We start from the raw sequence: 16472 nt of genomic DNA, 5'->3' as shown, positions 1-16472 counted from the left end.
TTGGGCACCTCGCTAGCGCCGGGGCATTCTAGGGCTTGTAGTATCGGGGCCGAGCCGCCGGAGCCTCATGGCTTGGGACCGGTCGCGTTCCCCGGCGCGGAGAGCCAGGCCACCCGAGGCATGAGCGGAAAGCGGCGCGCGGACCCGGGGCCCGGCTCCGAAGGGAAGAAGAAGGGGAAGCGGGAGCTGGCCGCGGAGTTCTCGGCCGCTCTCCGCGAGGAGCCGCTGAGAAGGCAGGCGGCCGAGGCCTGGGGCCGGAGGGAGAAATTCAGTCACGGTAACCGCGTCCGGGCGCGCGGTGGTCGCAGCTGCCGCTGCCCGGGGCTCGGGGGGGAGGGGAGGGACAGTCGGCGGGGGAACCTGCGGTGCGACCTCCTTGAAGCCTCCCTGACACTCCCGCTTCTTGGTGCGAATTCGCACGGCCCCCCCGCAGGTGGCTGATCCTTGCCTTGGACCAGGGGCCTGAGTTCTCTGGTTTTATGCCGGGGAGCTTGCTCTGATGGCCCCGCCACCCTCGAGACACTTCATTTTGGGACCTAAAGAAGGAGCCAGCCCTTTATTTATTCCTCCTTGATGGGAGGTGCACCAGGCATTTTAAATGTGTCCTCACAAAGTCCTGTATATATGCTTAGTCAACCTCAGTTGTATGAATGAGAGGACAGACTGCAGGAATCAAGATTGTCAAGCCAAGGGAGTAAGCATAGGAGATTGAAAAGAAAAGCCCAAAACAGGCTCTATCCTCGAGGAATTCACCATGGAATGGGAAAGACAACCTGTGAATAACTTGTACAAACAAGATGTAGACAGGATAAACCGAAGGGGGTTATTTCAGAGGGAAGGCAGAGTGTAAAAGAGGACTTGTAGAAGGTGGGATTGTAGGTGAGTCTTGAAGGAAGTAAGGAGGCAGAGACCACAAATTCCAGGCATGAGAACAACCAGTGAAAAATGCATAGAAGGAAGAGATTAAATGTTACATGCTAGGAAGCCAGTATCAATAAATCAGACTATATAGAAAGGAATAAAATGTAAAACAACTGGAAAGAGAGGAGTAGGCCAGATTATGAAAAAGGCTTTAAAAGCCAACCAGAGAATAGGAAGTAAAACTAAAAAAAAAAAAAGAGTGAGGGGGTGTTGTGGTCAGACCTTCACTTTAGAAAGATCATTTTGACAATTGGTTGGTGGATAGATTGGCATGCAGAGGACTCAGGGAAGCCAACCATTAGGCTGTTAGAATCTACACGTGAGGTTTGCATAAAGAGTAGCGGAAGTTTTGGAGAAGAAAAGAGGAATATATCTTAGATATGTTGATAAGATTTCTTTCTTTTTTTAAGTTTTTGCAAGACAGTGGGATTAAGTGACTTGCCCAAGGTCACACAGCTAGGTAATTATTAAAAGTCTGAGGCTAGATTTGAATTCAAGTCTTCCTGTCTCCAGGACCCCATGATCTATCCACTGCAAGACCTAGCTGCCCCAAGGATAAAATTTCTTGTGAGAATTGATAACACCTAAGTTGTTACCCTAGGTAACTGAGAGAAAAAGGGAAGGGAAGGTTTTGGGAGCGAAAGTTAATGAGTTCAGTTTGAAATGAAATTGAGTTTAAGATTCCCCAGGATTTCCAGTTCATAATGTCCATTAAGTGGTTGGGGATGGTTTAGATTGGGTAAATAAATGTAAGATAAGAATTAAGAAAGAATAATGCATAAACTGGCTAAAGCTCCAAGGAATAGGGGAAATGAACTATAACAGAATATAGGATAGAAAAACCACTAATTCTTTCCACATTTTTTTTTAATTTATTTAAGGCAATGTGGTTAAGTGACTTGGGTAGTTATTAAGTGTCTGAGGCCAGATTTGAACTCAAGTCCTCCTGGCTTCAGGGCCATGCTCTATCCACTGCTCCATCTAGTTGCCCCAAGACCACTAATTCTTTCTCTGAATTTTAGACTATGAAATTTTATTTACTATCCTTCATTTCCCCTTAAATCCTATTCAAAAAATTTCCCAGTTAAATATTAACTGTTTTCTTTTATGAAAGATGCCATAGTCATGGACCCAGATCCATTCCATCACTGTGTGATCCCAAACTTCCTCCAATGCCAAACTTTCTTGGAAGGACTTCACAAGGAACTTATGGATTTAAATTTCCATGAGAAATGCAATGACTTGTACAAATTCAAACAGGTATGTATTCACAAACCATTTATGCTTCTTATATTAAAAAAAAAGTCTTAAGTCCTTAAAAGTCAAGGTTCAACCGGTTCATTTAGAAGGTTACTGTGGTTATCTTGTTTTTAATTTTGGTACTTTGGGCACAATTGTAGCATAAGAAATATACTTCTTTTTTCTCGTTTATGTATGTCTGATTTAGCTTCACAGTAGATTAGCAGCATGGTAGATTACAAAAACTTAGATTTTATTGACATGACATTTGAATCTTAGCTGTGGTCATTTGTAACCCTCTGACTTTGGGGTGAATTACTTAGCTTCCCTAAACTTTTTTCCTCATCTACAAATAAGTAATAATAATATTTGCAGTAGGCTTTTCATACACTTGTTTTGATATTCAAGTGACATGTACATATGAACATAATTCCTACATGTATAAATGTGTTACCTAAATACTTGTAAATAGTTTGATGACACAGTGACTGGATTCTAATAGTTAAAATGATGATTTTTAAATAAGTCAATAATAAAAATTCAGTGTGTCAATTTGGGCCTCAAACACAGCAAAACAAGTAAGTATATGTGCACCAAATGCATTATTAATGAGTTCTTAAAAGCTAACAGAACTGTGAAGTATTGATAATTACATAATAATGGAAGGGAACTGATATGCTCTTTTAGAGCTCTAAAAATCTAATAGAAAGATAAGTATCAAATTAAATACAGAGTTGAAGAAATAATTGGGAAAATTAGATTTGAAACAACTATGGCAAGTTCTCATTTGGAATATTTAAGCTCAATTTTTCTAAGACTTGGTTGTTTTAAGATCTCTTGCCAGTAAATTAGTTTAAATGCAAACACAATCTATAGATCAGGAGAGAGGTGAGGACTAGAAATGTAGATCTGAGAGTTGTCTTCAAAGATGATAATTGAAATAATGGGAGTTGATGAGATCAAGCAGAAGAAAAAAGTCTAAGATAGAACCTTTGACAATACCTATTATTATTGGACATAACATGGAAGCTCAATATCTAACAAAGGAAGACACAAGAGGAGAACCAGGAGAGAATATAGTTTCATGAAAACTAGAGAGAAGTGTTTCAAGAGCTAGAAGGGTGATCAGATGTCAGAAGCTATGAAGCTTGAGAAAAGATCATTAGATTTTGCAGTTAAAAGGTCACTAGTAACTTTGAAGAGAACAGTTTCAGTTGGATGATGAGGTTGGAAGCCAGACTGTAGAGTTAAGAAAGTGAAACAAGAGGAAACAGAGGCAACTTCACTGTAGATAGTCATCTCAAAGAGTGGCCACAAAGGGAGAAGAAATATAAGAATGATAACTAATGATGATGATCACATGAGCTTTTTGAAAGGATGAGTAAGACATCATGTTTAGGTTCTCAGGCAAAGCTCTGTACTTATTAGGGAGGAAGAAGAATCATGGGAGTTTTGAGGAAGGATGAAAAGATTTGGAGAAGCTGCCATGTGGAAAAAGGAGTCAGAGAAGATTACCTAGCTGTAGTGAGGACCCATTTAAGATTATATAACATAAACTTGCAGTATACCCAATCTTTGTGATCCTTTCCAGCTTCAATCACAATGTGAGGAGAAACAGAGACAGTGAATGTTGAGGGTAATCTTAGACTGGGATTTAGAAGATCAAGATCTTCTCTGTTATGAGTATGGGTCAGCAGACTACATCCCAACAGCCAGATCTGTAGCTGCCACTTATAATCGGACTGGTTGAGAACCATACTAAAACAGGCAGTGTTACAAATTTGACCTGCCCTTTTTATTCTCTAAAATAAAGAAGATCATCATCATCATCAAACTGATTTACCTCAGGTTTAAGACAGGGAATGGAAATGTAGCTATTCAGGAGTGGTGATGTAGGAAAGAAACAGATGAAGAGATGGGAGGTCCCAGTTAGGGTGAAGAACAGGCTCACCATCACTACCACCACTATCACTTTGTAAAGTAGTCATTCCCTAGAGCACAGTGCAAGGGTTGGGTAATTTAATAATTGGAGGTTGGAGCAGGAAAGCAGGTGACATTGAAGAAGATGGAAAAAAAGGAAAATTTAGTGGAAGATGGAAAACCAGATTTGAAAAATTGCAAACTATTCAAAAATCAGTTGGGGGAGGCGGAACCAAGATGGCGACAAGAGAGGATCTTCTCTTAGATGCTCTCTCTTAAAACTTATAAACTAAGGACTCTAACTAAATTTTCAAGAGACAGAACTCACAGAGGGATCCAGTGAGGCAGTTCTCCTACTCAAGGTAACCTGAAAAGAGCAGAAAGGCTCTGCTCCCTGGCTTGGAGGGGTGGCCTGCCAGAGCAAAAGAACTTCAGCCTCCCAGAGGCAGCCCCAGGATGCTGGGAGCCACAGCTCACAGCAGCAAGGGCAGTTTCCTGACCTACCCCCCAGGGAGCACTGGGCACAACTTGGGGGATCAGTGGGGGTACCTCTGCCAGAGCGAGCACGTGAAGCCCAGCCCTCAGGGCACTCAGTGAGCAGCATGGCTGCAGCAACCCAAATCCAAGAACCGGAAGCCACCAGAGCCAGTAAGCAGGAGCCCCCAGGGCATGAGTGCTGAGCCTAGGGAAGGGAGTGAAGAGAGACTGCTGAGCTCTGTCCTCTGTCCCTGGAACAGGACTCTGGGGTTCTGAGCACATTCAGAGCCTGATCGCAGTCTAGGCCCCCCATAGAACAGTAGGGCCCACCCACCTCAGCCCAGTGGCAGAGGGGTGTGCTTATGGTCATCCACAGACCAGGAGGAAAGAAAGAGCCTCACACATTATTGGTAATACTCAAAAGCTCAGAAAGCACCCCAAAACCAGGCGCAGGCTGGGGAAATGACTAGCAGAGAAAAAAGAGGAACACCATTGAGAATTACTTTGCCTGTGATCCCAAGAAGGATCAAAACACTCAATCAGAAGATGAGGAAGCACAAGCTCCTGCATCTAAAGACTCCAAGGAAAACAGAAATTGGGTTTAGACTATGACAGAGCTCAAAAAAAAGACTTTGAAAATCAAGTGAGGGAGGTAGAAGAAAAATTGGGAAAAGAAATGAGAGAGATGCAGGAAAAACATGAAAAAGAAGTTAGCAGCTTAGTCAAGGAGATCCAGAAAAATGGTGAAGAAAATAACATGTTAAAAACTAGCATAGGTCAAATGGATAAAACAGTTCAAAAAGTTATTGAGGAGAAGAATGCTTTAAAAAGCAGAATTGGCCAGATGGAAAAAGAGATAAGAAAGCTCTCTGAAGGATTTCTTCAGACAAAGAATGGAACTGAGGGAGACTGCTGATTTTACGAGAAATCAGGACACAATACTTCAAAACCAAAAGAAATGAAAAATTAGAAGAAAATATGAAACATCTCATTGAAAAAACAACTGCTATGGAAAACAGATTTAGGAAAGATAATTTAAAAATTATTGGAATACCTGAAAGTCATGATCAGGAAAAGAGCTTTGACATCATTTTCAAAGAATTACTACAGGAAAATTGCCCTGATATCCTAGAAGCAGAGGGCAAAATAGAAATGGAGAGAATCCACAGATCCCCCTGAGAAAGAGATCCAAAAAAAACCAACCCCCAGGAATATTATAACCAAGTTCCAGAACTCCCAAGTCAAAGAGAAAATATTACAAGCAGCCAGAAGGACATAATTCAGATATCGTGGCGCTGCAGTCAGAAACACACAGAACTTAGCAGTAACTACATTAAAAGCTCGTAGGGCTTGGAATATAATATTCCAGAAGGCAAAAGAGCTTAGAATGCAACTGAGAATCAACTACCCAGCAAAACTGAATGTCCTTTTCCAGGGAAAAAGATGGACTTTCAATGAACCAGGGGAATTTCAAATGTTCCTGTTGGAATGGCCAGAGCTGAACAGAAGGTTTGATCTTCAAATACTGGACTCAGGTGAAGCATAGAGAGTGGAGGAAAAGGGGAAAATATGAGGAACTACATGTCTTCCTATATAGAAAAATGATACTGATAATACTCATATGAACCTTCTCATTTAATAGAGCAGATAGAAGGAGCTTTTAAAGTTGAAGCACAGGAAAGCTGAATTTGAAGAGATAATGTGGTGTAAAAATGGAGTCAATAGATAAAAGGGAAATGTAATGGGAGAAAGAAAAAAAGGAGAGGAGGAATAGGCTAAGATATTTCATATAATAAGATTTTTCTTTATTAAAATGAGCTATTGCAATGATATGGAAGGGGGAATGAGGGAATCTTCACTGTCATCAGAGGTGGCTAGGAGAGGAAACAGCATATATACTCAGTGGGGTATAGACATCTGGAGTAAGAAGAAGGGGGGGGGTGATGTGAGTGATGGAGGAGAGGATGGACCATGGGGGGGAGAGTGGTCAGATATAATACATTTTCTTTTTTACTTCTTGCAAGGGGCTGGGATTTAATGGCCTGTCTGGGACCATAGGGCCGGGTGGATGCCGGGCCTAAGGAGTGGTATGTGGGCTTGGGGCCTCTTGGCCCCAGGGCCGGGGATCTGTCTGCTGCACCACTCAGCTACCCTACAACAGAGTCAGAGTGAAAGGAGAGAGAAAATATAGTACATGGTAGTAGAGAAGTCTAGGTGGAGGGAGTTGTGATCAGCAATGGCAAAGGTGGAAAAATATGGAAGTAACTTTTTGTGATGGACTTATCATAAAGAATGTGATCCACCTGCGACAATTGGTGGTGTTGGAACACAGACTGAAGCACATTTTGTATTATTATATTTTGGGGAGAGGGATTGAAGGGCAAATGGGCCTGGGTGGCCTGCCTGGGGCCACATAACTGGGTGATTGTTGAGTGTCTGAGGCCAGATTTGGACCCAGGTGCTCCTGGCTCAAGGGCCAGTGCTCTGTCCGCCACCTGGCCTCCCCTATTATTATTATTATTATTACTATTTTATTCTAGTTTGACTCTTTTTTTTGTTTTGTTTTTTGCAGGGCAGTGGGGTTGGGGTGGCTTGCATGGAGTCACACAGCTGAGTGATTGTTGGGTGTATGGGGCCGGATTTGGGCTCAGATGCTCCTGGCTCCAGGGCCGGTGCTCCATCTACTGCACCACCTGGCCATATCTACAATTATTATTACTATTTTTTTTTAATTTTAATTTTAATTTTTTCTCTCCCCTTTATCACTCATGCAGGTCTATATTTTCGGGCAGGAGGGGGTATTATGTTTACTCTTAAAAAAGAATATTTTAGTAATGTATAAAAAACATTTGTACAAAATAAGAATAAATAAATAAATAAAGTAAAAAACAAAAAAATCAGTTGGGAATTATGTTAATGAGGAATGGATACAGGGTAGGGTATTCATTGTTCACAGGGCTTTATCACTGGGTAGAATTGTTCTAGGGCAAGAAGGAGAGGGTAGGGAAGGCAGACAGGCATTGAAGTGGTCAGTGCTCCAAGATGTGACTGCCTGTAACCCAGTAGAAGGGCATGGCAGACCTATAGTCTGTTTGCATTTAAACTAATTTACAAGAAAGAGATCTAAAAACAACTAAGTCTCAGAAAAATTGAGCAAGCCATAGTTGGACTACGAAAAGAAAATCTGGTCAAATGAATTTTCAAGTGAATTTTATGAAACATTTAAAGATTAATTAATCTTATGCTAATAAAATTTTGAAATAATTAAAGCTATTTTTACCTTAGTGAAATTAATATGATCTTCTTAAGGGAAGTGGAGTGGGATAAAGGAGAAAGAATTTTTGATCAATATCACCAAAGACGGGGCAGCTAGGTGGTGCAGTGAATAGTGCAAGGCCTTGGAGTCAGGAGTACCTGGGTTCAAATCCGACCTCAGACACTTAATAATTACCTAGGCATGTGGCCTTGGGCAAGCCACTTAACCCCATTGCCTTGAAAAAAAAAAACTTAAAAAAATCACCAAAGACTTTAGATGGAAAAGTTTTATTTACATCTTACTCAAGATATAACATCACCCCAGAATTACCAAACTGAATTTATATCAGGTTATATAAGGATGATTTAACATTAGGAATGCAATTAGAATGATTAAATTATAAGTTACCCCCCAAAACCAGAATTTATATCAATCAATACAAAATAACTGTAACAGAATATAGCATTCATATTTATGTAAAATATTTTTTAAAAGCTTAGATTTGGAAAAACCCTTTTAAAATTTGACTGAAAGTCTGTATGTAAATTCAAGGGCTATCTGAAACAGATTCATCCCTTATTCCACTTTTACTAGAACTACTGATGATAGCAATAAGATAGAAAAATTAAAGGTCTAAACATTGACAAAGATGAAGTAAAATTATACCTATTTGTTGGTGATTTAGAAATCCAAAAAACTGACGACACTAATAAAGTAGTTAATATCTTTAATAATATAACAGGAAGGGGCGGCTAGGTGGCGCAGTGGAAAGAGTGCCAGCCCTGGAGTCAGGAGTACCTGAGTTCAAATACAGCCTCAGACACTTAATAATTACCTAGTTGTGTGGCCTTGGGCAAGCCACTTAACCCCATTGCCTTGTAAAAACTAATAAAAAAAAAATAACAGGATACAAAATCCCCTCCCCCAAATAATCACTGTGTTAATGATCTAAACAATATATTCAATTCAGAATAACTCTAAAATACATAAAATATCCAAAAGTTAACATAGCAAGATATTCTCAGTACTGATGTAAATACAACTATACACATAAAGAAAGGTTAAAGTAATTGGGAAGAAAGTCTTTTTTCTAATAATTAGTATTACAAGCCAATGAGGAAAAAACTTCCTAATTCAACAAGAACTCCTGGGAATAATAAAAGCAGTTTGGCAAGAAAAAATATATCATTAGACTAGCATCCTAACTCTGCTACAATTAAGTTTTAGATGGGTAAACCTAAATTTAAAATGATTGTATATATATTTTTTAAATTAAAGGAATGATAGAATGTCCTTTTTACAGATAATGGTTAGGGGAGAATTCATCACCAAACAAGGGACAAAGAGTCTCACAAAATTAAAATAAACAATTTTGATTATTTAAAAATTTACACAAGCAAAACGATTCAACTACATTAAGGAGACAATCTGTAAAATAGAAAAAAAAATCTTTGCATTAAGTATTTTTGATAAAAGACACAGATCTGGATTCTTCTTTCACAACACGTTCAATTTTGATCAATGTTTAGTATGGTTACAAATGTAGAGCCTATATTGGATTGCTTTCTGTTGGGGAAGAGGAAGGAAAGGGAGAGAGGGAGAAAAATTATAAAACTCAAAACCTTGCAAAATAAATAAAAACTATCCTTGTATGTAATTGGGAAAAAAACAAAATATTTATATAAAAAATATATATATGCCACCTTATGCTCCAAAAAAAGTCACAGATCTAAGACAGTGAATTGACATGTGACTGTATGACTATATGTCCAAGATGTGATAGTCCAGCGATTTCAAAGAAATAAATGTAAACTGTGATCATATGAATAATCATATGAAAAAAAATTTGAAATCACTAATAAGGTTTTTCTCTTAAAGGATACACTTTCCAAAGGATACATTTTATCAACATGTTAAAGGAGATTAAAAAGTGGAAACAGTGTTGGAGGAACTGTGGGAAAATTTAGTGGGTCTGTGAATTGATCTGCTGTTTTGAAAAACATTTTGGAATTATGTGACAAAAGTCTCTAAACTCTTTGTGTATTTTGTCCATTGATCCTTGCTTTTAGACAGGTATGCCAAAAAGAACAATGGCAAACAAAGACGATTATATTTATCTTTTCATTAACAAGAATTTTTTTGTTGTAGTAACAGCAGCAGTAACAAAACTGGGAAACAAAGTGGGTCCCATGGATGAAGATATAGCTGAACAGATTTTGGTATTATGATTATGATGGAGTATTTTGTGCAACAGAAAGTGACTAAGACATATGAATGAATTTGGAATAGAATAAGTACAGCCAAGAGAGCAATCAAATACAATATATAATCAAAAAAGATTAAAAGGAAGGTGTACTCCTTGCAATTATATTGATTAATCTTGGCTTCAAAAACTCACGGAAACAGTCTTTCAGTCACATAATTGTAAATTCTGTGAAATATGATCACTTTTTTTTTACCATAAAGACTTAGTTTTATTTAACTTTTTTTACTTGTTATAATCAATAAATATTAATCACATATCATTTATCAAGGCATTGTGCTGACTATTGGGCTTATATAAAAAAGAGACAAAAGCTAATCAATCCCTCCCCTAAAGGAGTTTACAATCTAATGGATAATATTTACAAAGCACTTACTATGTGCCAGACAGTGTGCTAATAAGCATTTAGTATTATTATCTCTTTTAATCCTCTCTACAACCCTGAAAAGTAGGTGCTTATTATCCCAATTTTATAGATGAGGAAACTGAGGCAAACGGGTAAATGATTTGCCCAGATCACACAACTAGTATCTGAGACCAGATTTGAATTCAAATTTTCTGACTCTAGGATGAACTCTTGCCTATTGTGCCACCAGCTACTATGGTTATCTTTGAAGTGGGGTGAGGCTTATTGTGATGAAACTAGAGTGAAGAAAGATATCAATAAAACAGTTTTTTAAAAGAAAGAAAAACTACAGTCTTTTAATTCTAGTAGTAGTGACCCAGCTAGAGAGTCTTTGCATTTCATTCTTTTTTATTTTTTTTAAATAAAAGATTGGGGTGGCTAGATGGCATGGTGGAAAAAGCACCAGCCCTGGAGTCAGGAGTACCTGGGTTCAAATCCGGTCTCAGACACTTAATAATTACCTAGCTGTGTGGCCTTGGGCAAGCCACTTAACCCCCGTTTGCCTTGCAAAAACCTAAAAAAAAATGAAAGAAAGATTTTATTTCTTTTGAATTTTACAATTTTCCCCCTAATCTTGCTTCCCTCCCCCCCACCGCCCACAGAAGGCAGTCTGTTAGTCTTTACACTGCTTCCATGGTATACATTGATCTAAGTTGAATGTGATAAGAGAGAAATCATACCCTTAAGGAAGAAAAATAAAGTATAAGAGATAGCAAAATTACATAAGATAATTTTTTTAAAAATTAAAAGTAATAGGCTTTGGTCTTTGTTCAAACTCCACAATTGTTTCTCTGGATACAAATGGTATTCTCCATCACAGATACCCCAAAATTGTGCCTGATTGTTACACTGATGGAATGAGCAAATCCATTAAGGTTGATCATCACCCCCATGTTGCTGTTAGGGTATACAATGTCCTTCTGGTTCTGCTCATCTCACTCAGCCTCAGTTCATGCAAGATTTCATTCTTGTACAAACAAAAGGGAGGGAAATACATTGTACTTGGGGTAGGGCCTTTGGCCCCCAAGGTTCTGCTCTTTTATGGTTCAGGAAGTATCATCTTGAGTGAGTCTGGTTCCCTTTGAACCTCTCCAAAGCTTTTTTTTGACATTCATCTGTAGCCCGTATTTGAACCTTAACTTGAGATTGTCCTAATTTGTAACACTTTAACATCCTTTTTTTTCTCAGTTTTTTTTTTCAAAAACATAAATATTCATTTGTCCCTGAAATCTTTGGGCATGCTCTTACATTTGAAACAAATTTGTTAAGACCTGAGCTAATAGTTTTTAAGTTGATAATTCTGATTGGATGAAAAATAGAAAAAGTTTTTATTTTCAAATGCACTGATAAACACAGCTATAAACTTGGCAAGATATAGAGGGAACAGTAACAGCCTCTACATTTAAAGATTTTAAAGTCTAAGATAAGGCACTGGCAATCATTTTGGGGATGCACATTAAACCAATTTTTTAAAATGTCAGTCAGTATTAAGTATTGAAAGTGGTATTTAAACTTGGATCAGTCTGACTTTTAAGGCTATGTTCTTGCCACTAACTATAGCTTATATGTATCCCAGTACTCTTTTTTTGTTGTTGTTTTGCTAGGCAATGGGTTTAAGTGACTTGCCCAAGATCACATAGCTAGGTATTATTAAGTGTCTGAGACCAGATTTGGACTCAGGTCCTCCTGACTCCAGGGTCAGTGTTTCTATTCACTGCACCACCTAGCTGCCCCACAATATTCTTAAGGATACAAGGAAATGATAAGGAACAGTCCTTGCCTTCACAGGATTTATAATGCTGACATTTAAAGATAGACATTTAAAAGTGGAACACTTTAATAATAAACTAAGTAGTATTGATTTTATGTTCAGAGTTCAGAGGAGATAAGGTACTTGAGCTCAGGCAACCCATTATTTTCTCTTTTCAATTATATCAGCAAAGTTCTAAGAATAAAATGATTTGCTTGTATATTTAATGTCTGGGAATTTTTTGTTTTTCATTATCAAAGTCAGATGATCTGAAGAATAGAGACGAACTTCACATCTCTGCTTTAAGGTAAATGAAGTAACCCTAGTACATAGTCTCAGTAAACTAAAGTCCCTTTTTCTAGGCCTTGAACTCTGGGACCTGGATTAACTAGTTAATTTGTAATATTTTGTGGGGTTTTTTTTAGTGCCTTTCTTTTAAAAATATTAATATTATTTAGAGTTTTGCCTCATAATTTACATCAGGTCCACCCTTAATTTTAAAAGTTTTTATTGAAATAATAGATAATATATTTTGATTTGCCATTTTACTGAGAGCTCTGCAGGAACTCAGCTTCCTTTACTAAAGCATTTAGTAAACCCACAAGGAGCCGCATAAAATCGCACTGCTGGCCCATATGGCCTGGCCACATTTTGGACAGCCTTGATTTTTACAGAATCCCTGGAGAAAGAATTCTGTAGTTAGAGAACAGAATCACAAAACAGGTATGAAGATAATGAAAGGATTCTAAACCCTCAGAAAACTGGAATCCAAGAAAAAGAAACTGATCAATTAGTGATCTTGGAATTTTTCTAGATAGATTGTATGACTTCTCTAATGGGAATAGTTAAGAATTGAAAAATATTGCAAGAAATAAGCCTTTACTAGAGTGAATGCTTTCCCGAAACACAGACACAGATTTAGTAAAGAAAGCTTTTTTGTGAAATAAGTCTGTGAAACTGGTCTTAACATTGAATAGTAGGGCCAGATATTTAAGGGAATCACATTTAATACTTTGGTTCTGTTGCTTATCTAAAGAGTAGTGTCTTCAGGATTTATGAGATACATTATGACTTACAAAATCTAAAGCTGTGCTCAGGTTTAATGTTGATGTACTAATTCTATCCATGTAATTTTTACATTAAACATATATGACATTTTGGTTTAGGTTGTTCGAGGATATTAATTTTTTTGGTCTGCTTTATATCTAAGAGTATCCACTCAAAAGTAGACCCTATTAAATCCTAAGAACTTGGTAATTACTCTGGCCTATTTCCCTGCCTCCAAACAATAACAGCTGTGGTCTACATCAAGAATACAAAATACTGTGTATAAAATGATGATTGATACCCTTCACTTTTTAGGAAAGTTCTGTTTGAAGATTTCCGGAGATGGCTTTCTGACATTTCTAAGATTGACTTGGACTCAACCATTGATATCTTCTGTGCTAAGTATGAGTATACAGGTGAGGAAAAATTTCAAGTTTAAATCCTTATTGAATATTATTAATGAGTATACTTAGGGGAAAGCATCATTTTTTTTTGGCAGGGAGATTTGACCCCAATCACTAAGATAGGTTTTATTTATTCCCTGTTGCCAGGACAGTACACTTTGAGGGAATGATTGTTTTTTCTTCCTGTACCTGCTTTATTACTTATCCCTAGGTTGGGATGGAGGATAAGCAAAAAGAACTTGAAGTTTCAGAGTGAACCATATAATGCTTTGCATATAGGAACCACAGTTCAACAAGTACTGCTACTCCTCTACCCAGTGTCTGTCTCATCAATGCATCTTTCCTAGTACCTCTGACTATTGCAGAGCTCTGGGTATTGGCAGGGTTCAAAAGGTAGCAAGCCATATCATGGATGTGGGAGAAGGCAGACATTCATGTCTCACATTCACTGAGTAGAATAGAGGACAAATGTATTTATAGTTGCATAAGTTAAATGAGTATGTGATGTGACTACATTCTATTACTCATATTTTATAGATGTAGAAACAGATTCATTGTGATAAAGGGACTTGTTTATAATCACACAGCTAGTTAGCAATTTTAGAATCAGTATTAATTTTTTTTTTAAGGTTTTTGCAAGGCAAATGCGGTTAAGTGGTTTGCCCAAGGCCACACAGCTAGGTAATTATCAAGTGTCTGAGACCGGATTTGAATCCAGGTACTCCTGACTCCAGGGCCGGTGCTTTATCCACTGCGCCACCTAGCTACCCCATAGAATCAGTATTTAAACCCAGATCTTTCTGATTTTAAATCTAGTGCTCTTTACTATACCATGCTGTTACATTGACTTTTTTAAAATTCACGATTTCAAAAATTATAATCATAGTAATAGCTTGCACTTATATAGTGCTTTAAGATAAAACAATTTTAGAATTTTTTCTCATTTTATCTTTTCAACAACTTTGGGGGGGGCAGAGGAAAAATATTATTATTCTCATTTTATAGATGAAACTGAGGTAGATAGATTAAACAACTTGCCCAGGATTACATATCTGTTAAATGTCTGAGGTTAGATTTCAACTTGGGTCTTCGTGACTCCAATCTAGCATTCTCTCCATTGTGCCATCTACCTAGAATAAAGATTCTCTGTCACCTAGAGAAGCATTTAATTTGGTGTAGATTAACTGCTGCAAATACATATGTGAAGTAAGGCCAGGTACTCAGTTGTATACCATTGCAGATGTCCTGCTATGCCACGATGATGAACTAGAGGGAAGAAGATTTGCTTTTATTCTTTATCTCGTTCCTCCTTGGGACAAGAGCCTTGGTGGTACCTTGGACCTGTACAATACAGATGGTAAGATAAATAAGAATCCCACATTTTATCTCTCAGGGCCATCATCTGTGTTTTTCAAAAAGGAACCAGGAAATTTACTCAGCTTTCACATTTTTCTATGTGACCATTAATCAAGTTCTGTTAATTCACTGAGTCACTGAATTAGAAGGGAAATAAATCTGTGCTTTGTGAGGTAGGAGAAGCTATTTCATTAGTATGGGCAATTATGATCTCTCTCTCTCTTTATTCTCTCAGGCCGCTAAGTTCTAAGTGAGAAATTAAAGTCATTCTAGACATATAAGGTAGATAATTAGATCAGTTATGGTAGAGTCAATCTCACCTTCTGAATCATATTCATTATTTAATGGAAAGGTGCAGAATAAAATCATTTTTCATTTCCATGATTATGCCATATAATCAGATACTTTCTATGTGGACAATAGCCAAGAAGATGCCAACATTAAAACCAGCTATCCTTTGGAAAGATAGTTGTTATCATTTTAAGATCCTCAAATTCTACAATTAGAGGTGGAAGGGACCTTAAAGATTATTTATTTCAACACCTTTATTGTAGAGTAAAGGAAACTGACCCAGAGAGAGGACATAACTTCCTTAGTGACTTAGGAACCTAAAGAAGTAAAAGCCAGGTAGGAATAAGTGATAAAAGTTTTTAGGATTTGAAGGGCATAATCATTACATCAACTAAACAAGAAAATAGTAATGCCTAATTGTATTTGTCAACTACACTTGTGGTTGTGCTTTCTTCTGTATAGAACATTTCCAGCCGAAGCAGATTGTTAAATCTCTAATCCCATCTTGGAACACCTTGGTTTTCTTTGAAGTGTCTCCAGTATCCTACCACCAGGTAAAGATAGCAACATCCAAATGAACCAAGCTATCAGTAAACATCCCTTTAAAATCAGGCTAAATTTAATAGGTTCCTATTTCCAACCAATATGAAATTAAGTGCCTTTGTTTTCACATCAAAATGTAGTGTTCTGGAACACAACATCTGCACTTACACAAAAGTGGATTGCACATGCTAATCTCTAATTATCTCTTCTCATTGCCTAATTTTTTTCTTTCAGGTGTCTGAAGTTCTATCTGAAGGAAAATGTCGACTGGCTATAAGTGGCTGGTTTCATGGCCCTCCTCAGACAAGACCCTCAAGCTATTTTGAGCCCCTTTTATCTCGTAGCCCTCACATTCCACGAGATGTAAGAATAAGCTATCTTTATTTTTAGTTCACTTATTTCACTAAATTTTCCTAAATTTCCAATTGACTATTTCAGCAAGGCTAATGTTGATGTTTGTCTTTTCATGTAAAAATATTGCAACATTCACTTAGAGGCTGGAAAATTTGTGACTAGTCAATTTACCTGTACTTTACCAGAGCCCCAAACTCTTTGAGCAAGAATTAATTGTTGAGGACATGGTAGATACATTCCTTTTA

General features: G+C 37.6%; 1 protein-coding gene across 2 annotated transcripts in view; it reads left to right on the top strand.

The window, feature by feature from the left end:
* The first annotated feature begins 19 nt into the window (after positions 1–19).
* The window catches only part of OGFOD1 (2-oxoglutarate and iron dependent oxygenase domain containing 1), a 37850-nt gene continuing 21397 nt past the window's right edge, over positions 20–16472 (top strand). Inside the window, exons 1-7 of one of the 2 annotated variants that reach the window (XM_074211279.1) lie at positions 20–277; positions 2036–2181; positions 12493–12539; positions 13595–13695; positions 14924–15040; positions 15793–15884; positions 16108–16236. In XM_074211279.1, the coding sequence (XP_074067380.1) occupies positions 121–277; positions 2036–2181; positions 12493–12539; positions 13595–13695; positions 14924–15040; positions 15793–15884; positions 16108–16236 (789 nt within the window). In that variant the 5' untranslated portion in view covers positions 20–120. The remainder of the gene's footprint in view (positions 278–2035; positions 2182–12492; positions 12540–13594; positions 13696–14923; positions 15041–15792; positions 15885–16107; positions 16237–16472) is intronic. The other variant, XM_074211278.1, reaches the window with a different exon arrangement.

Source organism: Macrotis lagotis, chromosome 1 (assembly GCF_037893015.1).
Source record: "Macrotis lagotis isolate mMagLag1 chromosome 1, bilby.v1.9.chrom.fasta, whole genome shotgun sequence".
Classification (NCBI taxonomy): domain Eukaryota; kingdom Metazoa; phylum Chordata; class Mammalia; order Peramelemorphia; family Peramelidae; genus Macrotis; species Macrotis lagotis.
Note: the sequence above shows the minus strand (reverse complement) of the source record. Positions and strands in the feature narration are given on the sequence as shown.